Here is a 23,201-nt window from a genome sequence, read left to right as displayed (position 1 = left end):
AAATTGGCACAAGAGCTAAGCAGATAGCTAAAGCTAAGTAAAATAAATTTTCAGTCATCTGGACCCTTTTAGAATTCTACTCGGGAATTGTCTTTGTAATAGAACAATCTTCTCATGGAAAAGATACAGTCCTTATGAAATCTGAGGTATGAGGGGTAGAGCTACACAAAGCAGAGTTAGCAATCAAATCTACTCCAATGCTATTGCCAATCTATCACTTACTCCATGATTTTTTAATTACTATCATTCTGTTCTGACTACTAAGAAATGCCAGTTTATGATATGATTAGTGATCAAAGCATGAACCACTTGTGTTACTCAGTGGTAATCTGGAGCAAGCTACATTTTTCTTTCCTTATGACTGACGTCCTTTAGAACAAGCAGTGCAACTCAGACATGGAGATATCTTAGAATAATTATAAAGGTTAAAAAGAGGATTACGTGGGAGAATTATCCAAAGCATTGAGATGTCATCCTTGGCAAAGCATGTGATACCTTGTTCTCTGCCACAGTAGACGCTACAGAGTGCTGGGGCGCGGCTAACATCTAAGATGGGGGGCCGATGACATCACACACATCAGAGCTCTGGGACAGGACCGAGACACACACAAACAACGGCCATGACCAAGCCACTGTGCAACACCAGTTCCATCTTCGGCGACTGGAGGGATGTAGTCGTGTATAGAATTCTCAACAAAGTTTTTTTTTTTTATAACCAACAGTTTCTGTCAGAATTTTATTTTATTGGTAAAATATTAAATAATATACAGAATTAAAAACTGCACTTACACTTCTGAGGAGAAATAAATCTTGGACAAATTATATGCTTGTTCCTGAGATTGGCTAAGTTTACTCCAGTAGCTGTGCACTCAGACAGTACAAACCTTTATAATATAACCCTTTCACAAAGTATTACAAAGTTTCTGCAGCTTCTTGAGTTGTACACACACACACACACATACACACATTCGCACATGCACACACAACACTCACACGCAGATACACAGGACCCACGCACACGCACGCATAGAGCGTGGATGGGTGTGCATTACAAACAAAGAAAACGCAAGTCCCACATTTCAGTCTGCAGTGATAAAACTGTTCAGTGGAGGTCTCCCAATCAGTACGCAGCAGAGTGCCAGTTCACACAGCTGCAGACTGTGGCGGTATTTCCACAGTAAACCCCATTTTCTGAGGTATTTGAGCCTTAAAAAAAACAAAACCAAAACAACAAAGACAAAAACAAAACCCCCTACATTACACTGAGCAAACCTGACATACAAGGTCTGGAATTTTAATTTTACAGATATTTATATATATATTTCTTTTTAAACAATAGTTTTTATTTCCCCAAATTATTAGTTTGAAAAAATGAGGTTTACTGGTTTGATTTTTTTTCTTTTTTCTTCTAAAAAAAAAAAATCAAAGAATTCTAGAAACTGTCAAGCAATTAGTCCTTAAAATAGTCTAATTACCTTTGGTATTGTTAAAGAAAAAAAAGTTAAGTAGCCAAGACACATACTGTACAAATGCAGTAAATGCCTTCAAAAGAAATGCCAAAGAAATGTTACTTTTAAACAAAACAAGTATTTACATTACAGCAGTTTTACTATGGGAACACAGGTATTAAAAAAAAAAGAAAACAGCAAACTACATATAAATATGGATGATACAAAAGATATTTCTCAATCTGCATGAAAACAGGTCTGCTTCAAATATTTAAAATTTTTTCTTCAACAGGTAATATGGATTGAAACCTGACCTAAGTGCTTTGATATTTATTTTCCAAAAGGAAGAAAAATAAAAACATTAAATATTAGTTATTTAACTTAAGAGCATTAGGTAAGAGTGGGAGAAAAAAATCCAGTCTGTTCAGATTTCCGCTTCAGAATATACTTCTCACTCATGGTTTCAAAGGTTATTTAGGCTAAAGGAAGCTTCCAGAAAGTCAGAAAAGCCGTTTGTTTCTACAATTTCTAATCTTTTGATACTGGAGTGGTTTTCATCCTTGTTTGTAATGTCCCTTGACATGCTAAATTTCCAACGGTTCTTTTTTGAAGAAATGTCAGAAAAAGAAAACAAAATTATCATAGTTTTTAAGACTTCAAGAGGGGTATTGCACTTTTATGGATAGCAGAAGTAACCCTTCTGAAACTGCAAATAACAAAGTCTAAAAGGCTGGACTATTGGAGCAAGCATGGGGCCTCGAGACCCCTTCCGAGCCTGGAATATTACTGCAGAACTTTTAAAGCACTCGTCCTCTTAATTGGAAGAAAGTTAAGACTCTTTGCTTTACATTTTTATCCTCTTTCTAAGCGTTTTTTTGTTGTTGTTGTTTGTTTTGTTTTGCTTTTTGCGGGGGGGGGGGCGGAGGAGGATATCTATTCTTTATAACTTATATTTTGGAAGAAAGCCAAACAATTTAAAATCCAAGCATAAAGGAACCAGACATATCCTCTGACTATAGAGTCTCAGGGGCCATGTTAGGTGCCTCATACTTGAGAACGAAGTAAAGGACTCTCTACAGCTTACCATCTCAACCCAACCACACATTAAAAATATAGAACTACACGTGAGTATAAAAATACACCAGCAGATTATACAGCTAAGAAAAACTACCAGAAAAAAATTAAGACTTAATGAATCAGAAGTTCAGAGCTGACCTCCTCTTCTAACTATGAGGAGTGTCAAGAATCCAGAGACAATGGAGGAAGAGCTGTGAACAGTGTGGAGACAAAGGTGTGAGAGGAAGTTACAACCGAAGAGGTAAAAACCCAACTTTGTCATACAGAAGGGCACGTGATCGATGTACAAAATCTCAAGTGCTCCACCATCAAAACTATTTTTAGATCACAGTTTCATAATTTGAACAACTTTTTAAAAAGAACAAAACAACTACAACAAAAATAGCAAACCCTAGATTCCTTCTCTGGTTACAGTGACAGTGTATTCCTTTGAAAATCCATTTCCAGTAAATAAAACTCAGCGATCACCTAGTAAGTGCATAGTAGGGGATTCAGTGACCTCCATCTGTCCAAGCTTCCCTTGTTATGTGTTAGGTGAGGTAAACTGAAGGCCTGATGCACTGCAAACTGGCTTATTTGTACCTACCAGAAGTTTTTATTCTGCCCTTAACGTGGTTTAGCATATGACCTCTACATTTTCATATTAATTCATAACATAAAAGTCATCTTAGGAAACTAGTTGTTTAGGTGCCACTGTCGATATGGGATAAAGGTGAATTTATGACAAATCTGTACAGAACATATACAAATGGAGTACTGTGGGAGAAAGACATCATAAATAGAATTAAGAACTCATTTCTAAGAGTGCATATGAAAAAATACCCACAAACTCACAGTACAGCAAGAGAAAACAAAACCCCTAGAAATAGGTTACATTAAAAACCTTGTGGAAATTCCAAAATTTTAGGTCTCTGTAATAAATGTAAAAATATTCAAGGTGTCATTAATTTGGCCTAAGAGTATACTATGACAGAAGGAAACACTAGCACATCATAGCTTCTTGGTCATGTGATGTCGACTTTATACAGCAGCTCCTTTTTAAAAAGCTGTCATAGATGAAGACACCCTCACAAGTGACAGACAACCCCCGTACAAAATATCCGAGAGGACACTTTGGAGAAGAGCAATGTGATGTGAATGCTGAGTTTTGTTTTGTTCAAGGGAAACAATGATCTGCATTTCCACATTATTTCATAAAACAACCACTGGTTAGAAGACAGAGGATGCAGGACTAGAGTAACACTAGTCAGGTAGAAAAGAAAATGCAAAACAATACTGTAATTATTGACTCCAAATTCTACGAAGAAACCCTGTGTGACGCAAAACATATTCTTCCTCAAGAATAAAGCAAAACACACAGCATAATTCAGTTTGCTGCTGACATGACTGGGCCTTCTATTTTCCTCTATCATATAATAGTGTTCAGAAATATTATTAAGCTAAAAAGATTAAAATCTGGTTTCAAAGTTTCCTGTCACTTTTGCCAGCTCAGCTGAAAGTCTGGAAATTCTTTTAGCAGTTATTATTATCATTATTATTTTTGCTAAGAACACAAAGGTGAATTAGAGAGTACTTAAATTTCATGTGATTTTTTTTTAAAAAAATACACAGTAAAAGTGTGGTACAGCTAAAACAGCTCACCAACACTCTCAATGCATTTTTAAAAGGCACCAATATAAAATTTTATAAGTATTTAATACATTAAATTCAGGATTTAAGAGACCAGTTACTGTATATTTTAATTATTTTGCAGAAACTGGAAGACTAAAATATTTATAAAATAACTTTTATATATACAAAGCTTAAATTTACCCCTTGCTTTTTTTCCCTTTTGAATATGGGGAGCTTTTACTGTAGAATACATACAGGCAGTCCTTGTTAGAATAACACGTGAAATACAATTGAAGATGACCATAAACCTACAATTTTATTATAAATGAATAATTCAAGGCTGAAAAAACTGTATAGCCAGGTATCCTTGATAGTCCTGAATCTAGGGGCAGGCAGCTTTCCTGGTCCAGTAACGCCTCCTCTGCTAATCTTTCTACCATAACTTACCATTTTGGAGATAAGATGAAGTAAGACTTGGAAAACACAAAGTCAAAATATGAAACACACAAAAGTCAAGGTCTTGTGAGATGTGTAACTGTGCCACAAAAAGCACAAATACAAGACAAAGTTGCTAAATCATTTCCTGCCTTTTCTTCCTCTCAAAAAAAAAAGAAGCTATATTTTTTTAATATTTCACCAGTCAACTTAATATCTTTTCAATTTTTTCCTCCCTGGATGTAGATAATGGACCTTGGGATAGAAGTTGCCACTAGTCCTAAAGATACACTGACAACTTTGGGATTTCTTAGTACAACCTGGTAAAGTCGACCTAAGTGCTGATGTATTAACTGTACTTTTAACTCTAAGGTTTGGAACACATCTGGGGGATGCTATCTGCTTCTTTTCGTGACTCCTCATTCAAAGAATGTGCAATACACATGGCCTGCAAACGGTAATGTATTCCAACAGTCACGTGTATGTACACCAGCCAGCCAGGTTACTTCATCCTAAATATCAGCCCTCATTTTTCCCCACTTGATTCAGAAAATTCTAAAGAGAATGTTGGAATGAGTGTTTCATGCCTCTATCTGCTCACTGTGCCGACCACTGTTCTAGAAAGCCTCTGTGACAGCAATTCATCACTGTTAGAGAGAGACAGTGTGTTTCTCCAGAAAAAACTGGGGACAAAAAAAAATTCTGCACAAAATTAGGACAGAGTCATCTGATAAATTTCTGCCCAACTGGAAAACACAGAGGATAACCCATTTTCATCCCCCTCAAATATGCTCTCAATTGTAAAATCTCACCTAAATCAACTGGGCTTGTAACTGTTATGCAAATTTGATTTATTTGGTATCTGGCCCTCCCACTTAGTGTTAGGTGCTAGATGTCACCTCTAGTCTTTGGTGAAAAGTCATTGAGAGTCCTTCAGACAGTCCTCCGTCCACAAAATTCACTGTAACCCACAAATGTTGAATTCACCTTGATCTCTTTTGTCCCTGTCACACCTGAGCCATCTACGTCTTTTTCTGTCCTTTGTGTCATGCATCTTACAAAAAAAAAAAAAAAAAGCTAGTGTGTATGTCCCGCAAATATACCGTCACAGCTAACTCCCTTAAATAAATCAGGTTTTCCAACAAGATGGAATTGGAAAGGTAGAGAGTGTGTTAGTACCATCTTCATAGGGGGAGTACACAAATCTTTATGTACACCTAAACTCAGTTTAATCCTAGTGCAGGGAGATATATGATCGTTAATACAGTAGGTATGAGGAGAGAGAATGAAGAAAATTGATAAAGGATGCCAGCAGAAATTCAGACAGCCAAAATTATGAACACATTGACAGGCATCCAAATGCTTTGTCAAATTGCAGTTTTAAAACACAAAATCATGAGCCTTAACACTATTTACCTCATTCAAACATAAATGCCATTTCCCTCATGATTTGAGCATGTGCCGGGTAAGTGGGGGAAGGGAGTCTTGATTAGACGCTTTATCCCTGAGTAAACTGTGTTTTCACAAATTACCAAGGGATGAAAAAAAAAAATCAAAAGATGGAAAACCCCACCGCTGGCATTCGCTTTTTCTCTGTTTGGGTGCATTTTCTTACATGTAAAGGAACCATTTGGACATTTCTCCAGAAATAACTAAGGTAAGGATTAGTAAAAGAGGTAAGTCAGAACATTTTCTACCAAGCGCTAGCTATGTTAGAGCTAAGAAGTTCCTTAAGTGAACAGATGGAAATCTGCAAAGCGAGTTAAGAGAACACTGCTCATCAGTGGGTAGTTCTCAAGTCTTGACACTGTCCACGTCACTTTGCAGTTACATGGTTTCAGCATCCTATTCTAAGGTAGGCAGGCCCTCGGAGCAGTTATTTGTCGCTGTTTAGCATTTACAAATGGCTGTCAGAGAATCCAGTCATGGTCAGGCCTGTTTTCCTCAAACACAAGCAGCAAGTTATGTCTGCCAAAAGCGTTCCGCCAAATGACTTGAGAATAGTGTGCTCCAGTCCCACCCACAGATGCCAGTGGACTCCAGAGAAGAAGGCAAGCACCCACAGAGATCAACTTCAAACCTGCACATGAAATATGGAAGTATATGCCTTGTGCAAACAAAGAGAAGACAGAAAATTCTCTACCAATGGATTGAGATTCATTTCTGACAAGAACTTAACAGAACTGATTTTTTTGAAAGACTGTCACATTTTCAACTCCAAGAAGGGTAAAAGAAAACTTTGTTGCTCTTTTGTTGGACCTGCAGGGTGATCTTCGGGTTGCAAAGAAGTTCCCTTTCGTCTGCAGCAAAGGTAGTAACTGTTATTACTGAAGAAGTAGTGGAATAAATAGCCCTCGTTAATGAATGACCTTCCAGGGTTCAAATGACCACATTCAGGTCCAATTAGCAGTTGCTCCAAGATTTTGAAAGAAGCAGCCGATAGCCAGGCTTCTTAAGACCTTCTATTCCAAGAGTCAAAGAGGAATGGACTATGGACAGAACACTGAGTGGTCACAGCTTGAAGAAAAATACCAGAAAAGGGTTCTCAGAGTGGGATTTTCCCCCTACTGTTAGCCTAATTACACTTTTCTGCTGACTGCTTAACACTGTTTAAATGCTGATAAAGTGACGATCGTAAACACACCTTTAGAAACAAATATGTATACTAGGCTGCCATCGCAATACAACTTTAAAAAAAATCTCAAATTGTGAAAAGCAGAATTCTTCCTGGAAATTACTGACTGCCTCTTACCCACTCTTAGACCACATGCTTTTCTGAAAACTACATAAAAATACTATTTGTTACAGGTGTTAAAAGTAAGGCTGCCAGGGTGTCTATAAAATGCCAGTCATCAAAACTATGGAAAAACAGTGCGCAAGTTTAGAAAAATAAGATCAAAGGACCTCAGATGTATCGTAGTGGCCCTTAACTACCTGTAGTTTAAAAGTTTTACTATATGATACAGTGTAAAACATACTGAATTATAAATTCCGTAGGGGAGGTAAACGTAGAACCCACAACAATTCAACTCATCCTAGGAGTTATTGAAAATAATAATGTGTTTGTGTTCCTTGATCTCTAAGAACAGAAAATAAAATGGGTTTACATTTTGAAACACCTTTGAGAGGAAAATTACTTAGACCATTTTAAATTGCCCAAGTCCTACCCAGAAAACTCTCAAGTTTCCTGCCTTCCATCACAATCCTGAACATCAATGGCAAATCAGAATATTTTAGGTGAATCTCTATGAAACAAACGATTTCCCAAAGCATGACAGGCCTTCATATGGATGCATGGCAGAAATCAACTGCTTTACACCCACAAAACAAACAAGCCAAGTTATCAGTGAATATCCCATCCCTTTTCTCTTATTTCTTTTTTTATAATTAGGCAGAGCAAATGACATTTTGTCCACAAAGTAAGAATCATAGACAGTGACAGTATTAAGAAGAAAGTATGTCACCATCGGAGGGAAAGTGGGATTGTAAGTGCAGTATTTCTTCATGTGCAGTTCTTCATAGGGGTCCCCTTTGGAATGAAAAGGCCTAGTGGAATGTGTGCTCCCCTCGAACAATGTGTGATGAAAACTCGTAACGGTCCTGGCTTCTGTAGCCACAGATGTTGCATTCCAGTGGGTCCCGGTAGCCATGGCAACCCATGTGAATGGTGTACATGACATGGTCTAGGAAAAGGACTCGGCAGTGCTCACACTTGAAGGCCCTTATCTGTTCTCCTTCTCCATTGAAAACCTTATAGATGTCCTTCAGAGAGCCCTTGGTGGCCTTGGTAGCATCCAAAGCCTTGACATCCTCCTTCATGTAAGCTGGGCTTTGTTTCCTCTTGGGATTTAAGGCAGGGTTTCCTTGGTAGGACTGGTGGTCATCATGGCTGCTTTCTGAGTCAGTAGAATCGAGGCAGCTATTGCTGGGAGAGGCCTCTCTTTCCTGGGGTCGACTCTTTGGTCTGATGAGAGAGATGGGGCCATCCACGTTGTTTTCGTGGCTATCGGACGTTTCCCTGCTCATGGGTCTCTCTATCCTGTTCGGATGATAGACCTGAGAATAAGCTGAGCTTATCACCGGGGCCACCTCGGCGATTGTGCTTGGTGCGTGCTGCATCAGAGGGTGAAGGGCCTCAGCTCCAAGGTAGGTGATTGCATTGTTGATGGCGTGGTCCATCATATGAGACTGCATCAGCTCAGCCTCCTTCTCATACGTTAAGTTCATATCAAAATGAATATCTGGGTAGCTGAACCGCATCAGCTTTTCCCCTAAAATTAAAAAAAAAAAAGGAGGAAGAGGAGGAAGAGAAAAGAAAAAGAAACAGAACAAAATTAGTGGTTGGATTAAAAATAGAAAAACGTACGAAGTTAACCAAACATTTCCTCCATTTTACACAAATGGCGCTATTTTACTCTTCAGGTCAAGTGTTTGGGCTCTTTTAATTCTGCCGAGATGCCCAGGGACTGATACCATGCCAAAGGCATTTGTCACAAGCCATCTGCACTGGCTTTAATGCCATCACAGAAATGCAGCCAGCCTGAAAGCTTTTTATCTTATTTTTAATTTGTATTAAAAATGTTCATTTGCAAGGTGCTCAGGATCACAGGAGAAAGAATAAATGCCCGGTGAAAATAAATCAGAACCTGTGCCCATTCCTGCATCTCTCCAACACAGTGAATGAGCTACGAAGACCGGGCGAGCATATGGCATCTGCTTATGGCCCATGCCGTCTATGCTGCTTCCCTCTAGAGCAGGGATAATTTCGCTAATTTAACTACTACTTTAGGAAAGAAAAGCTATAGAGTCAATAGAGATCAGGCAGGAGAATGTAAACAATTATTATTCAAGTGGTTTGAAAGCTGTATCGCCTGATAAAAGAAATGGAATTAAAAGCTACTTAATAATATATCAAGGATTACTTAGAAAAAATACTTGTTCACAAAGTTGAAAAGTATTTCAGTTTTGTTTCTTGGAAATGGCAGCTTTTGACTTTTACACCAGATATGTCCAGATGTGTGACAATGATAACTTGTATGCCCGTTGTTAATCCGCCTGCTTTTTCTTGTTTGAACTATATTGTTTCTCCTTTAATATGGCGCACGCCTTTAATCTCAGCACTCGGGAGGCAGAGCCAGGCAGATCTCTGTGAGTTCGAGGCCAGCCTGGTCTATAGAGTGAGATCTAGGATAGGCACTAAAACTACATGGAGAAACTCTGTCTTGGAAAAAAAAATTAAAATCTTCCCCAGTAATTTTATTTCAATACAAGGTCTGAATATTAACCATAAAGCAGTTTGGGGACTTCAAATAGAAAAAAAAAGCAATATTCCTATTTGGTAGAGTAGTTCATCTTTTAACAGCTCTGCCATTAAAACTATGCAATGTTTATCTAGTTACTTTGACAAGGAAAACTTACAGGTAAAGCTTCTTAAAACAGTATGTTGTTGTATGCTACAGTATGTTGTGTGTAAAGGCCTAATCTCTAGTGATGATAGATTCACATAATGCTAGAAGAGGCAGCATTAAAACTTTAGGATTATTTCAGATTTGAAGAAATAGCCTTGCCAAGTGGTGGTGGCTCACACTTTTAATCCCAGCTCTTGGGAGACAGAGGCAGGTGGATTGCTAAATTTGAGGCCAACCTGGTCTACAGAGTGAGTTCCAGGATGGCCAGGCCTACACAGAGAAACCCTGTATCAAAAAACAAAACAAAAGTAAACTAAAATAGCCTAAAAGTTGATTGAGGTAATGATGGAGTAATAAAAACAACTGAAGAAAAAAAAATCACCTCCTGACATCCAATTTAAGATATTGAGCCCGGTGTGGTGGCAGACACCATTAATTCCAGCGTTCAGGAGACAGAAGCAGAGGGATCACTGAGTTAAAAGACAGCCTGGTCTAGACTATAGACTCTACAGATTTCCAAGACAACCAAGGCATAAAGAAACCCTGTTTCAGAAAAACAAAACAAAACAACAACAACAAACCAACCAAAAAGCAAAAACAAATAACAAAATGATATTAAACTTTAAAAAATTTCAAAGTTAAGCTAGATAAATCTGACCCATGTTCTCAAAGAGCTTAGAATTTAGAGACGGAGAGCTTAGAATGTATTTTATGCTCAAACAAGAGGTAGATTTAACTTGTATAAGAAGGGTAAAGGAAGACTTCTTGAAAGACCTTAGGGTGGAGAGTGGGACAGCAAACACTGGCTAGTAAAGAAGCATGGAGGTGGAGTTGCAGGCAGGAAGGCTTAGAAGTACGAGGGGATGACTGAGAAATAAGCAATTACATTTCAACATGGCTGAAAGTGGAAACAGATGACTAAAATGAGTCAGAAAACACAGCACATAGAAGGAGAGGGAGGGATTTTATCCCGGGAGCACTGCAGCTTGCAGTATTTAAACAGGGAGCATGACCTGATCTGACGCTCCTTCAACAAGAGGATTCTGAATTTTGCTGTAGTCAGAGGCTTGGGGTAGTGTAGCGGTGGTACCGACGGAGAATGGTTAATGGAATGGACGGCGATTTCACGAATACTGTTACTAGGCCTTTGTGTTTATCTAGACAGAGATCATGTGGAAGGGAAGCGTGAGCTGAGTTTTCAGTCTTGGAAAATGGAGTGGATGACAGCGAGACAGAAAAAGGGATCGCTTCGGTTTGAGGATCAATATGTGTAACAGGTATATCTGGTAAGTCCTCAGAAGAGGTATCTGGGTGTAAGATGCAGACAGGATGGCCTCAGGTGATAGAGGGCAACTCTAGAAGCATGGCAGCTGATAGAATCACTCTGCCAAGGGTAAACTGAAGAAAAGGCCAAGAAGAGTGTTTGGAAAATTCTTTTAAGTCAACAGACAGAGCCAAGCTGGATTCTTACACTTCAGAGAGTATCTAGAAGGCCTCTGGCCCTGCTCCTCATAGAATGAGGATTTTATAATGCCAGAGAATGAAGGCTTCACTTTTTTCTGTACAAGGACCTCAGAAATTCTTCAGTAGCAGTTTCTGAGTGTGTTTCCAGGTCTGTACCTCCTTTGCTACTGGAAAGCATGTGCCTAGGCCAATCCTTAGAAAGCATCTGATTGTCTCCGTGGAACTTGTATGGACAGGTAGGGGTACCTATGAATGTGTGTGTGTGTGTGTGTGTGTGTGTGTGTGAGAGAGGGGGGGGGGGTTTGTGAAAACGAAAAGAGACAAGAACAGGTCTTCCATGGGGCAATTACGTTCTCACTCCCAAGATCTAGTGGGAGGCTCTTCAGAATTCTATACATGTGTACAGTTTTGTGAGGAGCAACAGAGAAGCTGGAAGAAAAGGAGAGAGAGAAATGATATAGAAACCAAGTGAAGAGTGTTTAAGATTTCAATAGTGGCAGATGCTCTTTAGGATGTGTGTGTAGGACACTGTCTAAAAAGGGCTCACTGGGTTCAGAATCATGCAAATAGATTGTAGTCTCTAAGAGAATACTTTCAGGGCAGCCTAAGCTAGAAAGCCAGGTTGAGGTTGCATGCACTGGAAAATGAGTAGAAGGAAGGGAAGCATGGGAAGGAGGCACTGAAAATCCATCTTTGGAGAGGAGAAAGCAGGTTCTAGTATACAGATGGAGCCTTGGGGCTGAGCGGAGGTTTTGGCGGAACTTAACAGAATTTCTCATGAAGTGCAGATAGGAAAGGGAGAAAGATGGAAACAGTGTGAGGACAGGACAGAGAATTCAGGAGCGCAAACCCCAGGAAGTCATCTGAATCAGAAAGAGGGATGCTTCTTCCACTGTAAGAAGGAAAGGACATGAAGTGTTTACATGGATGCCCACAGCCCTACAGCACTGGGGATAGCGTAATGAAAGCATCTCATTTGCTCCCTGAGACTACAGATAGAAGATCTCCAAGGACAGACATACCAAGTGTGTAGAGAGTAGAGCCATGTGGAAAATGGCCATGATGGAGAGTAGGAGAGAAGACTATCCAGGGATATATTAAAGCAATGTCACCCCGTGCTTTGGTTGGGCAGTCTGGTATTTCAGATCAATTACACATTTACCTGTTGTGGCAGTCATTCACAAGGCTCTACGAACTTCACCAGAACCACTTACTGGTAGCTGAGACAGAGTGTGGAAATGATGCTGAGTCTGACTCATGGGACAGTGAGATGTCACTAGGAGAAGTAGGACAACCAGGCAAGAGAGTCAAGAACACTGGCAGGACAGTGGTAAAAGGGATGAAGTATGAAATCTAAGTTGCATAAAGAAGGGTAGAAGAGACAGACCGACAAGCATAACTTCAGGAATCACTGCCGGAGAATGCAATAGGTCAAACAGCAGTGTTTAACTGAGGGGCATGTGAAAAGGGTTCCTGCTAAGTTTGGAATGATGAGAATTTCCATTTTAAGAGAAATCATAGAAAGAGTTACTCAATTGATGTAGCTACTGTTTGCTGTATATTACCCGAATGTATTCCAAATTAAGAAAAATCATCAAGTTTAAATAAAAAATATAATTTTTTATTTTTTTTTAAATATATATTAAAAATATATTTTTATAACATTGTAGTTTTATAAAATCCTCTTTTGAGGAATCCCAGCACTTGGAAGGCAGAGGAAGGGGGATCTCTGAGTTCAAGACCAGCCTGATCTACACAGCAAGTTCCAGGTAGCAAAGGGCTAAAAGAAATCCTGTCTCAAAAAAAAAAAAAAAAACCAAAACAAAAGAAGGTCGCATTTCTGAGTCAAGGGGAACACAAACTGTGATGGAATAAATTCCGAAGTTAGAAATAATAGTAAACTGTACTTTCCGACTACATTAGTAGTCAGTTAGATTTGAATATTTATCTCACAAACTAATCATTTTTTAAACTAAATGAAGAGCTAGACATGGTATCTCATGCTTGCAACACTAGCACATAACAGGCAGAGGCAGAGGGATTGCTGTGAACTTGAGTGCAGTCAAGAGTGAGACATGGTCTAAAAAAAAAACAAGTACCAAATGAAACCTAAATAAAATATAAGATAAAATAAACAAATGAACTGCCACCTCTCTTCTGTTCACAGACACCTTTACAAAGGAACAGGAAGGCTGGGCTGCGGTGGCATACACCTTTAATCCCAGCACTCAGGAGGCAGAGCCAGGCGGCTCTCTGTGAGTTCGAGGCTAGCCTGGTCTACAGAGCGAGATCCAGGACAGGCACCAAAACTACACAGAGAAACCCTGTCTCGAAACACCAAGAAAAAAAAGGAACAGGAAGGAAAGCTGCCACCCTGGGTCACTGAGCACAGTCTAGGGTGTTGAACTTCATACAAAGCATAGCTCTTGGGCTCATCCATTAGCCTGCCTTATGGGTGCTCACTAAATCCCTTCAGTTGGTCTTAATGTGACAAGTGATTTGCTAGTTCTCTACTTCAAATTCAAAAGGAGCCTTCTAATGGTTTTACTGGAGCAACAGAATTCTCATAGCCTCCTTGAATAACCAAGGAAAAGGCTAGTCTTAGCCACTGCTTAGTAAGGGTATCCTATCAAGTTCTCTGGTGGTATAATGTGAGAACCTGTTTTAATAGTTTTACCTCTTCTTTTAACCATATCACTATAAGAAAAGAGATATTACATATATGAGAAATGATGGTTCTTTAAGAATTCTTTCTACTGAAATTCTCTGATTCATACATCCTTTAAAAAGTGCAAGACCAAGCCAGGTGGTGGTGGCACACGCCTTTAATCCCAGCACTCAGGAGGCAGAGGCAAGCAGATCTCTATGAGTTCGAGGCCAGCCTGGTCTCCAAAGCGAGTTCCAGGAAAGGCGCAAAGCTACACAGAGAAACCCTGTCTCGAAAAACCAAAAAAAAAAAAAAAGTGCAAGACCCTCTGGCCTCAGAGGTGGCCTAGAACATGCAGCATAGATGAAGAGTGACGCCAACACTGGACATACCACAGAACAGCTAAATACTTAGAAATGAAAGGTGAAGTCTACACACATGATTCTTCATCTTTTCAGATAAAAAAAAATCATAGGCTGGATGAAAAATGAGGATCAAAACACACAACACAGATCCATGTAAGAAACATTTTAGATGGACACTGCTACATTATTTTTTTGAAGACAAAGTTGGGGAACACTTAAAGTGCCTTTTAATTCTAGATCAAATACTCAGAGAATTAATGTCAGAAACTAAACAGCCACAAAAGCTGACACTAATAGAAATGAAAAGATAACACAAATGTGAGCGGTGCTTTAGATCTCATCTCTGATTCAGTATGAATTAAAATAACATGCTAGCTTTACCGTATAATCTCACTTTATATATCATTGCATGCTGACATGGTGCTTACTACTACCTAGTAAATATCCTTTAATCCTTTGCCACGTACCTAAGGCTCTGTGTGTGTGTGTGTGTGGTATATGCGTGTCATAGAATGGGAGAGAATGATGGAGCAAGGACATGGATATTTTCTCATATCACAGAACACACCACTCATATGTCTAACACATGGAATCATGCTTTGTTTTTTTTTTTTCCATCACAGTCACCAGGTGTGGCATCATCCATCGTCCATCTGTGCTGCTTACCCACAAACTTCTGTGGAGTGGAGCTTTTGCGCTTTCCCATATTTGCCGTGAGCTTCTCTATGACAGCAGGTCTCTCAAAAGGCACCAGAGAAATATTGTTGTCCATAATAGGCTCTTGTTCCTTACAATCTTCCATAGGCGGTACTACATAAAACCATATACAAAGGCAATCTGGTGATTTCTCCAACATTTGAGAGACACAGATAAGTATGCTATCTTAATACATGTTATACAAGATAAGTTTGTCTACTCAAATAAAAGGAAGTAAAACGCACAGTATTAAAGACTATTCTTTAATATTACACACACACAGAGTTTATTTTTATGACTATCTCTCAGATCAGTGATATAAACTGTTGCCACTACTGGTGATCAACATATTCATCTGATTTTTTTTTCTTATTTTATTCCTCTGAAGTCTGTTTAGTGTAGATCAAAATTGATAATACTTTAGACTGCACTATTATCAAGACTTTTCGACTTTATTTTTCTAAAGTAATTTACATATGTCACCTTGTTTTGGAGAAAGGCTTAGCAGCAGCAGGGTACCTGGTGACTCTTCCCCCACATGCTTTCCTGAGCCCGATGATTTTCTATTTGGTGAGGTGCTGGCCTTCTTGGCAGCATAACCACCCGCACAAGATCCTTCATGCAGGAGGTCGGGTTCTGCACTTGTCTGTACACAGTAAACTGTTCAAGCTTTAAGATTGCAGTTTATTTCTAAAAACGGCCCTTCCGCAGGACACAGGAACCCATTTCCACACTGTCACACTGGCTCGCTGAACTACTGTCCTACGTCATTGGATGGGTTCCATTCATCACACCTGTCTCAGCTGCTGTTGGCTTCAGTATGGACATTACCAGGATAGACAAGTGATTCACGAAAGTTGCTTTTCAGTAAGAATCCTGTCCAGGATGTTTAACTAGGAAGAGGGTAACATTTCACACAGATCGGATAGGGTGATTAGTGCTCAGAGGAAAGACCAGAAAGTTCCATCTCTTAGGTGCTCTTTCTTCATTCAGCATACACTGTAAAGTGATTCACCTAGAGCCTATTATTTGTAGAGGATGGACCTACTGTGTGAAAACCAATGCATTCTAATCTACCAGGGGGATCCTGCTGACAAACAGTAAAAATTTTATAGCAAAGGTGAAATGAAAGTACATTTCACACAACTTATTGATTATCAATTCCTGTTACTGATCTTGAAATGAAAAAGATCATCAAAAAGGTTTCTTTGCTCAGCCATTTTAAAAAAAATCAACAATCAATGTTTGGGTAACCTAGTGGCTTGATCAGAAGAAGTTAACCTTTAATCTACATTTAATAAGGCACCCTCTGGCTCTGAATAATAGGAATTCTCTAACTGCTGCATGCCAGCTTGGAAAAAAGAAAGGCAAGGTGAAAATTAGAAATATGGGCATTAAACACTGATACTGTTTATGATATTATTGAGAGGAAAATTTCTCCCAAAACATTACATAAGATAGTATGTGATCTTTTAACAACTGTAAAAATAACTTGGAAGAAAAATCAAAATATGTTAAACCAAAGGATTAAAAAAAAGGCCAAGATGACCACAGAACTCAGCTAAGGGAGCCAGGGGGCAGGAGGCTAAAATAATGGCATTGGTGTGCTGAGGAAACACGCACTGGAATGTAGATTAAGACCTTGTGTTTTCAGCAGTAAATTCATAAGCACTTACTACCGTAACAAAATAATTACATGCTGGACATGGTGGCTCATGCCTGTAAACACAACACTTGGGAAGCTGAGGCAGGAGAACTGCCAATAAGTTAGAGGTTAGCCTGGGGTTCGTACCAAGAGTCTGTTCCCAAAACAAAAACAAGCTACAAAACGACAATGTAGTCCACGTGTGAACCAAAGAAGAAATACATCACAGGCCTAGACACCAAATGAAAAATATTGGCAGGAAAAAAAAATTGTTGTAAAATTTGCCAAAAAAGCAGTAAAGGCAGTCAGTGGGGTTGCCCCACAAATTGAATATGCTAATTGGTTCTGAAATGAGTAGTTAAGTGTGGCAGTTTTGCTTTAGGTTTTACACTGAATTTCATATTTGCACACACCTAACACTCAAAATGAAACCTGGGTGGGGACTGTCCCACACCACATCCATTTCAACTCAGATGACTTCTCTCAAGTTCAATGAAGCGCATGTGAACTGAAAACAATGACTACAACAGAGTTTGCTCTGTTTTCTCCTTCCCAACAGCCTCTCATGCCAAAAGACGACCTTTCTGCCACACTGGCAATCATAATGGACAGAAAGTTGATAATAAGTAATACTTCAAGGTTTTACATTTAATCATCTACACAATACTTTCAAGTGCCCCAGGAAGAAGGTGGTGTTTTTGTTGTTGTTGTTGTTGTTGTTTGTTTGTTTGTTTGTTTTTTTAACAGATAGGGAATCAAATATACCAAGATTTGAAGTCATTTTTTTTTTTCTGTGCATTACTGGCAGAATGCTAATCCTGGGAGATCTGGTTTTAGGGAATGCCTGGAATAAGCTATAAATTTTTTGTAGACAGATTTTGAAAATTGACATCATATAAAGCAGCTTGACAGCCTTGTACATTCATGGGAAAAGACCTGACACTTTTCCCCTTGATTATATAATCTGAGGTTTTTGCTTTCATAAATGTGAGTTTTCTGGATCTATACTGTGTTGAAGTCGAAACAAATTTTCTAGATCATGTTTCAATTGTATTAATTACATGACAAGACATTTAACTTGACCAAAGGTCTAGCTACATACAATAATAACTTCATTTGTTGGAGCAAACTCTGTAACTCTTCATCTTTTTCGACTTTATTTGAAGTAATACAGAAGATAAAAGTCTATTTATCTTTTTAGATCATATTTCATCACGCAAATAAACTATAAAGACAGGTCCACCCAAGTATTCCCAACATTGCTTCTTTTAACCAAAAATTCCATCAAATTTCAATTTCTAGGAAGACTTCCTTTCCTCCAATTCAACTGGTACTTACAAGAGCACTTGCTTTTCTTCTTAAATATGCCTTCAGTGCTCTGCCCTGCTCCCTTGTCCTGGCACTGCCTTTTCATCTTTTGCTTGGCATCATGGTGCCCGGTCTGCTCACACTATCCCCTGACCCAGGAAGACGTCAACCCTTACTCTGCATTGGTGACGGCACTGATATCTATCACCCAGTGGCCTCTTACCAGTTAAACCATGGCATCCACAGGCTGGAGCAGCACACAGTGCTTTTTCCTCCCACCCTGTTGCTTCAGCCTTGCTTTCTGTCACTCTTTCATTGAACTTGAATTATCTGCTAATGGCCTTTGATGGCCGAACCCCGCATCTCTGCATGGAGTATACAGTCTGTCAGCTGTCTGGTATATGGACCTTCTCTCACCTCTCACCTCATTCTCAGATCTGCTGCTCTGCATGTTCGAAGCCCCCCTCAACTTCTCCACCAGCTAGGTGTCTGTGACCTTGGAGAACTTCACAGACATCGTTACTGCGGCGTTTGCTTCAGTTCATTTTGTTATTTTTAATCTGGGTTGCTCGCTAATACGATAAAGGTATACAAAGTGTGACCTTTTAACTTTCTATTTCCAGAATGTTCCATAGCAAGTCTTTGATAGTCTTTTCTGGATGAAGTGGAAGAATACCTCTTTTTTTTTTTCAGACCCATCTTCCCATGAAGAACCAGTGTGGGGACAAACAAGTTTTGGGAAAGAGAGGCTAGGAAAAATAACTATGCAAGCCATGGAGTTCATGGCAGCCATACTGATAAAAAAAAAACCTCCCCTCACACTACTCACAGAAAGGGAGAAACAGGTAATAGGACAGGAAGAGAGGAGAGGAATAAGTATGATTTTCTGAGATGCAAGACAAGCTATGTATATGGGACGATTAACAATTGTGGTGGCATCCCACCGATGTTTTTCCTGCTGGGCATCTGTCATTGGCTTCCTCATACACTCAATACAGTTCGCTATTAAATATGTTCACGGATGGGAAAGGAGACTTACAGTGTTCTCAGAATATTCCTATGAACCCAGAAAAACACAGCATGAAGTGGTGTTAAGCATGTAGTGAACGTGGTCGAAGCACTAGCTAATATATAAGAACAAATATTAGAGCCTATAACATCAACACCCATCATTACTTTACTCCTCCTTAGCCTGGCCCTGCTGGTCCCAGTGCCCTGCCTTGTCTCTTTCTAGCTCATCCCTATTGTGTTTTAGGGTCATCACAAGAGCCTTTACTTGAGAAGGACTAAACAGTCTGGGAAATTGGACAACACCAAAGCCCCAGCTACTTAGAAGACCCATCGTTGGCTCTACACAACATATGACACAAATTCTAGGAAAGCTCCATAATATACAGAATTATGTATTTATATCTTCTCTACAAGAAGATACAGTTATGAAAATCTCTGGATTTTATTTGGGTAGAAATGTAATTCAGAGTTCTGTAAACAAATGAAGGTAAAAGTAACTTAATAGAATTTGCGTACGTCCTCCAATCAAAGGCCAGAACTACAATGGGGGAGTATCATATGAAAAAACTAATAAGGACATTATGGAGCATCTCTGGAGAGCCTCTGCACGCTGCTAAATGGACTTCAGTCCTCTGCCTCCAGTCTGTCCCCAAACTAAAAATTTAGAACAGTTGTTCTCAAGCAAACCTCTCTCTCAAAAACTATTTACATTATGATTCATAAAAGCAGCAAAATTACAGTCATGAAGTAGTAATAAAAGTAATTTTAGGGTGGGGGTCACCACAACACAAGGAACTGTATTAAAGGGTTGTAGCATCAGGAAGGTTGAGAGCCACTGAGTTAGAACAAAACAATGTTCTGAGCAGGCAAATGCAACCTGCAATGTTAAGCAGTAATAACATTAAAGAGAATGGCCTATTTACTGGTTCTTAGTATTAATGCCCTAAAATCTAATAGCAAAATAATCATTTGAGAGACATTTATTATATAACCTATTACATCTAATTATCACAGCATACCTAGGACCAACACATTCACACATCAGATAGTCAGTCCAGATTTGTCAAAATTCAAGGCCCATAGTTGTATAGCCTCCACGTTCTGGGTCCTGTGCTAGCCTCCCTCATCCATTTAGTGGACAGAATCATTCTTTATGAAAGGGCTCTATGTAAAATAACAGTATGTTTAAAATTGTGAAAAAAAAAACCCTCAAAACCACAAAAATCGTTAACTGTGTAATAAGCATACTTCCACAGCATATTATGTATATAAAAAACAAACTAAAAAATTTGATAAATGACCTTTGATTTGTCTATATCTAAGTCAATGAATATTAATATTTCTAAAGTGACTTAGGCAAATTATACCATCTAGTATTAGGCAATCCTTTTAAAATAAAACATTAAAATACCAATAAGGTAGAACTTCTGTTTTTATTTGTATGAAATCATTTGGTATAAGTGGTAAGATAAGAGAGACACTAACGCCGGGCGGTGGTGGCGCACGCCTTTAATCCCAGCACTCGGGAGGCAGAGCCAGGTGGATCTCTGTGAGTTCGAGGCCAGCCTGGGCTACCAAGTGAGTTCCAGGAAAAGGCGCAAAGCTACACAGAGAAACCCTGTCTCGAAAAACCAAAAAAAAAAAAAAAAAAGAGAGAGACACTAAGAATTGAAGAACTCAAATTCATTACTGTCCTTTGTAAGACTGATTAGCTGAATTAACCATCGGGACCACCTTCCACACTGCCACAGTGTATTTGTTAGGATCGAGATGTTTTTCTGACAGAGTGTGTTTTAGGGGGACGGAGAGAGGTCAAATTTGGGTCTGGGTTGTCTCTTGCATATGTATAAAGTAAAATCACTAATTCCTCAAATAAATTCTTAGGCGCGATCTCAAGTTGATTGAGCATCTCTGAGAGGAGTTATAATGTTAACACCTTCTGCATTCATGCAGGGAACGGAGACTTCTGTGGAGCCATTTCAATGGAGAAATACAAGAGAAGACCAAACAGTACTTCCTTGTGGCATTTCTAATGTAGCTCTAATGCTGGCTGTCATTACTGTGTTAATTCAAACACATGCTATCAGAACTGATTTGGGAGTGCCACGGGAACTCGAGAATCTTGTTCGGAGTGTGTTCCAAAACAGCTCACGTCAACTGCTGAGGAAGACAATCCCGTACAAAGTAAAGGTGGCTGAGAACTGCAGGAAGGAGACGGAATGATCTAACAACCCTCGAAGGGGACTGTACACAGCAGACTAGGAAGGAACAAAAAGCACAAATGCATTTTTACCCACCATGGTGACTCATGACCTGCCCGGCAGCCTCCATGCTGACATTCTGGAGATAGTTGTGACAGCGTTCCTTGTGTTCCTCCAGTGAGCTGCGCTGCTTGTAGCTTCGTCCACAGTAGTTACACTTGTGAGGCTTACCCACTGTGAAGAGAGTCAGGGTTAGCGTGCTCCTCACCTCAGCAAATGAATAGCTAGTTTCTCATAGTTTGGAAGAGACATTTATATGCTCTTCAGACAGTCTCTTCCTCCTCCACACTCCAATTTAGGCGAAAACAATAAATTGTCTACCAAAGCGAAAGACGGCAAGAAGATAGGAAGATCACGCGTTCAGGAGTAGGGGAAATACTGAATCAACTCGTGTTCTGACTGTGTTCTCTGTATTCCCGTCCTCAATGGCTGATGACCAATTTTTGCATTATGTGACTATAACACACATTAACCTTTACACAGTTATGCCAAGTTTCACTCATTGAAAGGTCAGATGAGGGCTATCTTGCATATGTACAGTAAGTGTGTGTGTATGTGTATGTGTGTGTGTGTGCGCGCGCGCGCGCGCGTGTGCACATATGAGTTTTAGTAAGAGCAGAGAATTTTTCTGAAGAAAAACTAAAAATGCAACAGCTTGAAATGTCACTGTTTAAATAAAAAGGGATTATTCATGGGTACCAAGAAAATTAAAAAGAATTCAAGTGTTGAAAAAAAATTATAGATATAACTAGGGAGGGTCTCTCTCTCTCTCTCTCTCTCTCTCTCTCTCTCTCTCTCTCTCTCTCTCTCCACTGGATAGTAACTGTTCACACACCAGAGCTTAGCAACAAGTGGGTATGCTCTTCTGTGCAGATCCTGCCTCTGTAATACCAAGAATTACCTTCTGAGGTGCCGTGAGCTGGGACGATTAAGGAGAACCACTGGAGCCCTAACTATTTAGTTGCCATGGTAATGGTGCCTTCCAAAGCATCTCATATTATGGGAGGGAATTTCTCCTAATAGTGAGGGAGCCACTATCTCAATATAGCCACTAAGACATGTATGCGATGTTTATGGCGGACAACTTTGAAAAAAATCTTAGGAAAAGAAAAAAAACCTGTATGGACTGGGGGATATTTGGGGACAGGATTATCCACAAGGCTGTCTTGGAGCACTTTGGTTCTTGGCTTGACATGGGTCCAGAACAACAGACACCAGTAAGTGATCAACACCAGGGCCCTCAGCCCTGAAGGACAGTGTGAATCAGGCCAGTTAATCTCATTGGATTCCCGGGGAATCATTCAGTTTGCCTAGTGAAGAAACAGCAGTCTACTTTTTCATAGTAACAACCTCACTGCCAGCTACCTTATAATCCCAGGTGAGGACACAGAGGAACTGTGGAGCTGTCACAAGCAGAAGCACTCAAAGCTGCCTAACCTTCGCATTTTAGAAACAACAACAACAACAACAACAACAACAAAACCTAACAAAACCAAGCTCAAATCGTGGATCCTATTTGATGCACATACACATTATAATCAATTATTTCATAATGTACACTTTATAAATCATTTTAAACAAAAGTGATCTAAGGCAAGATGAGCCATTTTAAAATACTGGGGGATAATATCTATTTTTGAAGACCAGGTATTCATTGTTCTACTTCTGGAAAGTAGATGTTAATACATGTGTAGTATATGTCTTCCACGGGAGCATTAAAACATAAGAAAATACTTTTAGATGAAAACATTTTAAATAATATGTATCTACAGGTAAGTATACCGCAAGATGTGACACTACCTAACAGCGCACTCATTTTCTATTA

At 39.4% G+C, this 23,201-nt stretch overlaps 1 protein-coding gene across 5 annotated transcripts in view; it reads right to left on the bottom strand.

The window, feature by feature from the left end:
* Positions 1–2,318: 2,318 nt before the first annotated feature.
* The window catches only part of Ikzf2 (IKAROS family zinc finger 2), a 156,011-nt gene continuing 135,128 nt past the window's right edge, over positions 2,319–23,201 (bottom strand). For all 5 annotated transcript variants that reach the window (XM_059278299.1, XM_059278302.1, XM_059278300.1 and 2 more), the window contains 3 exons: positions 21,413–21,550; positions 15,122–15,265; positions 2,319–8,842 (listed from right to left, as the gene is read on the bottom strand). In XM_059278299.1, the coding sequence (XP_059134282.1) occupies positions 8,118–8,842; positions 15,122–15,265; positions 21,413–21,550 (1,007 nt within the window). In that variant the 3' untranslated portion in view covers positions 2,319–8,117. The remainder of the gene's footprint in view (positions 8,843–15,121; positions 15,266–21,412; positions 21,551–23,201) is intronic.

The sequence above is a fragment of the Peromyscus eremicus genome, chromosome 13 (assembly GCF_949786415.1).
Source record: "Peromyscus eremicus chromosome 13, PerEre_H2_v1, whole genome shotgun sequence".
Taxonomy (NCBI): domain Eukaryota; kingdom Metazoa; phylum Chordata; class Mammalia; order Rodentia; family Cricetidae; genus Peromyscus; species Peromyscus eremicus.
This window is presented reverse-complemented; position numbering and strand designations above follow the sequence as displayed.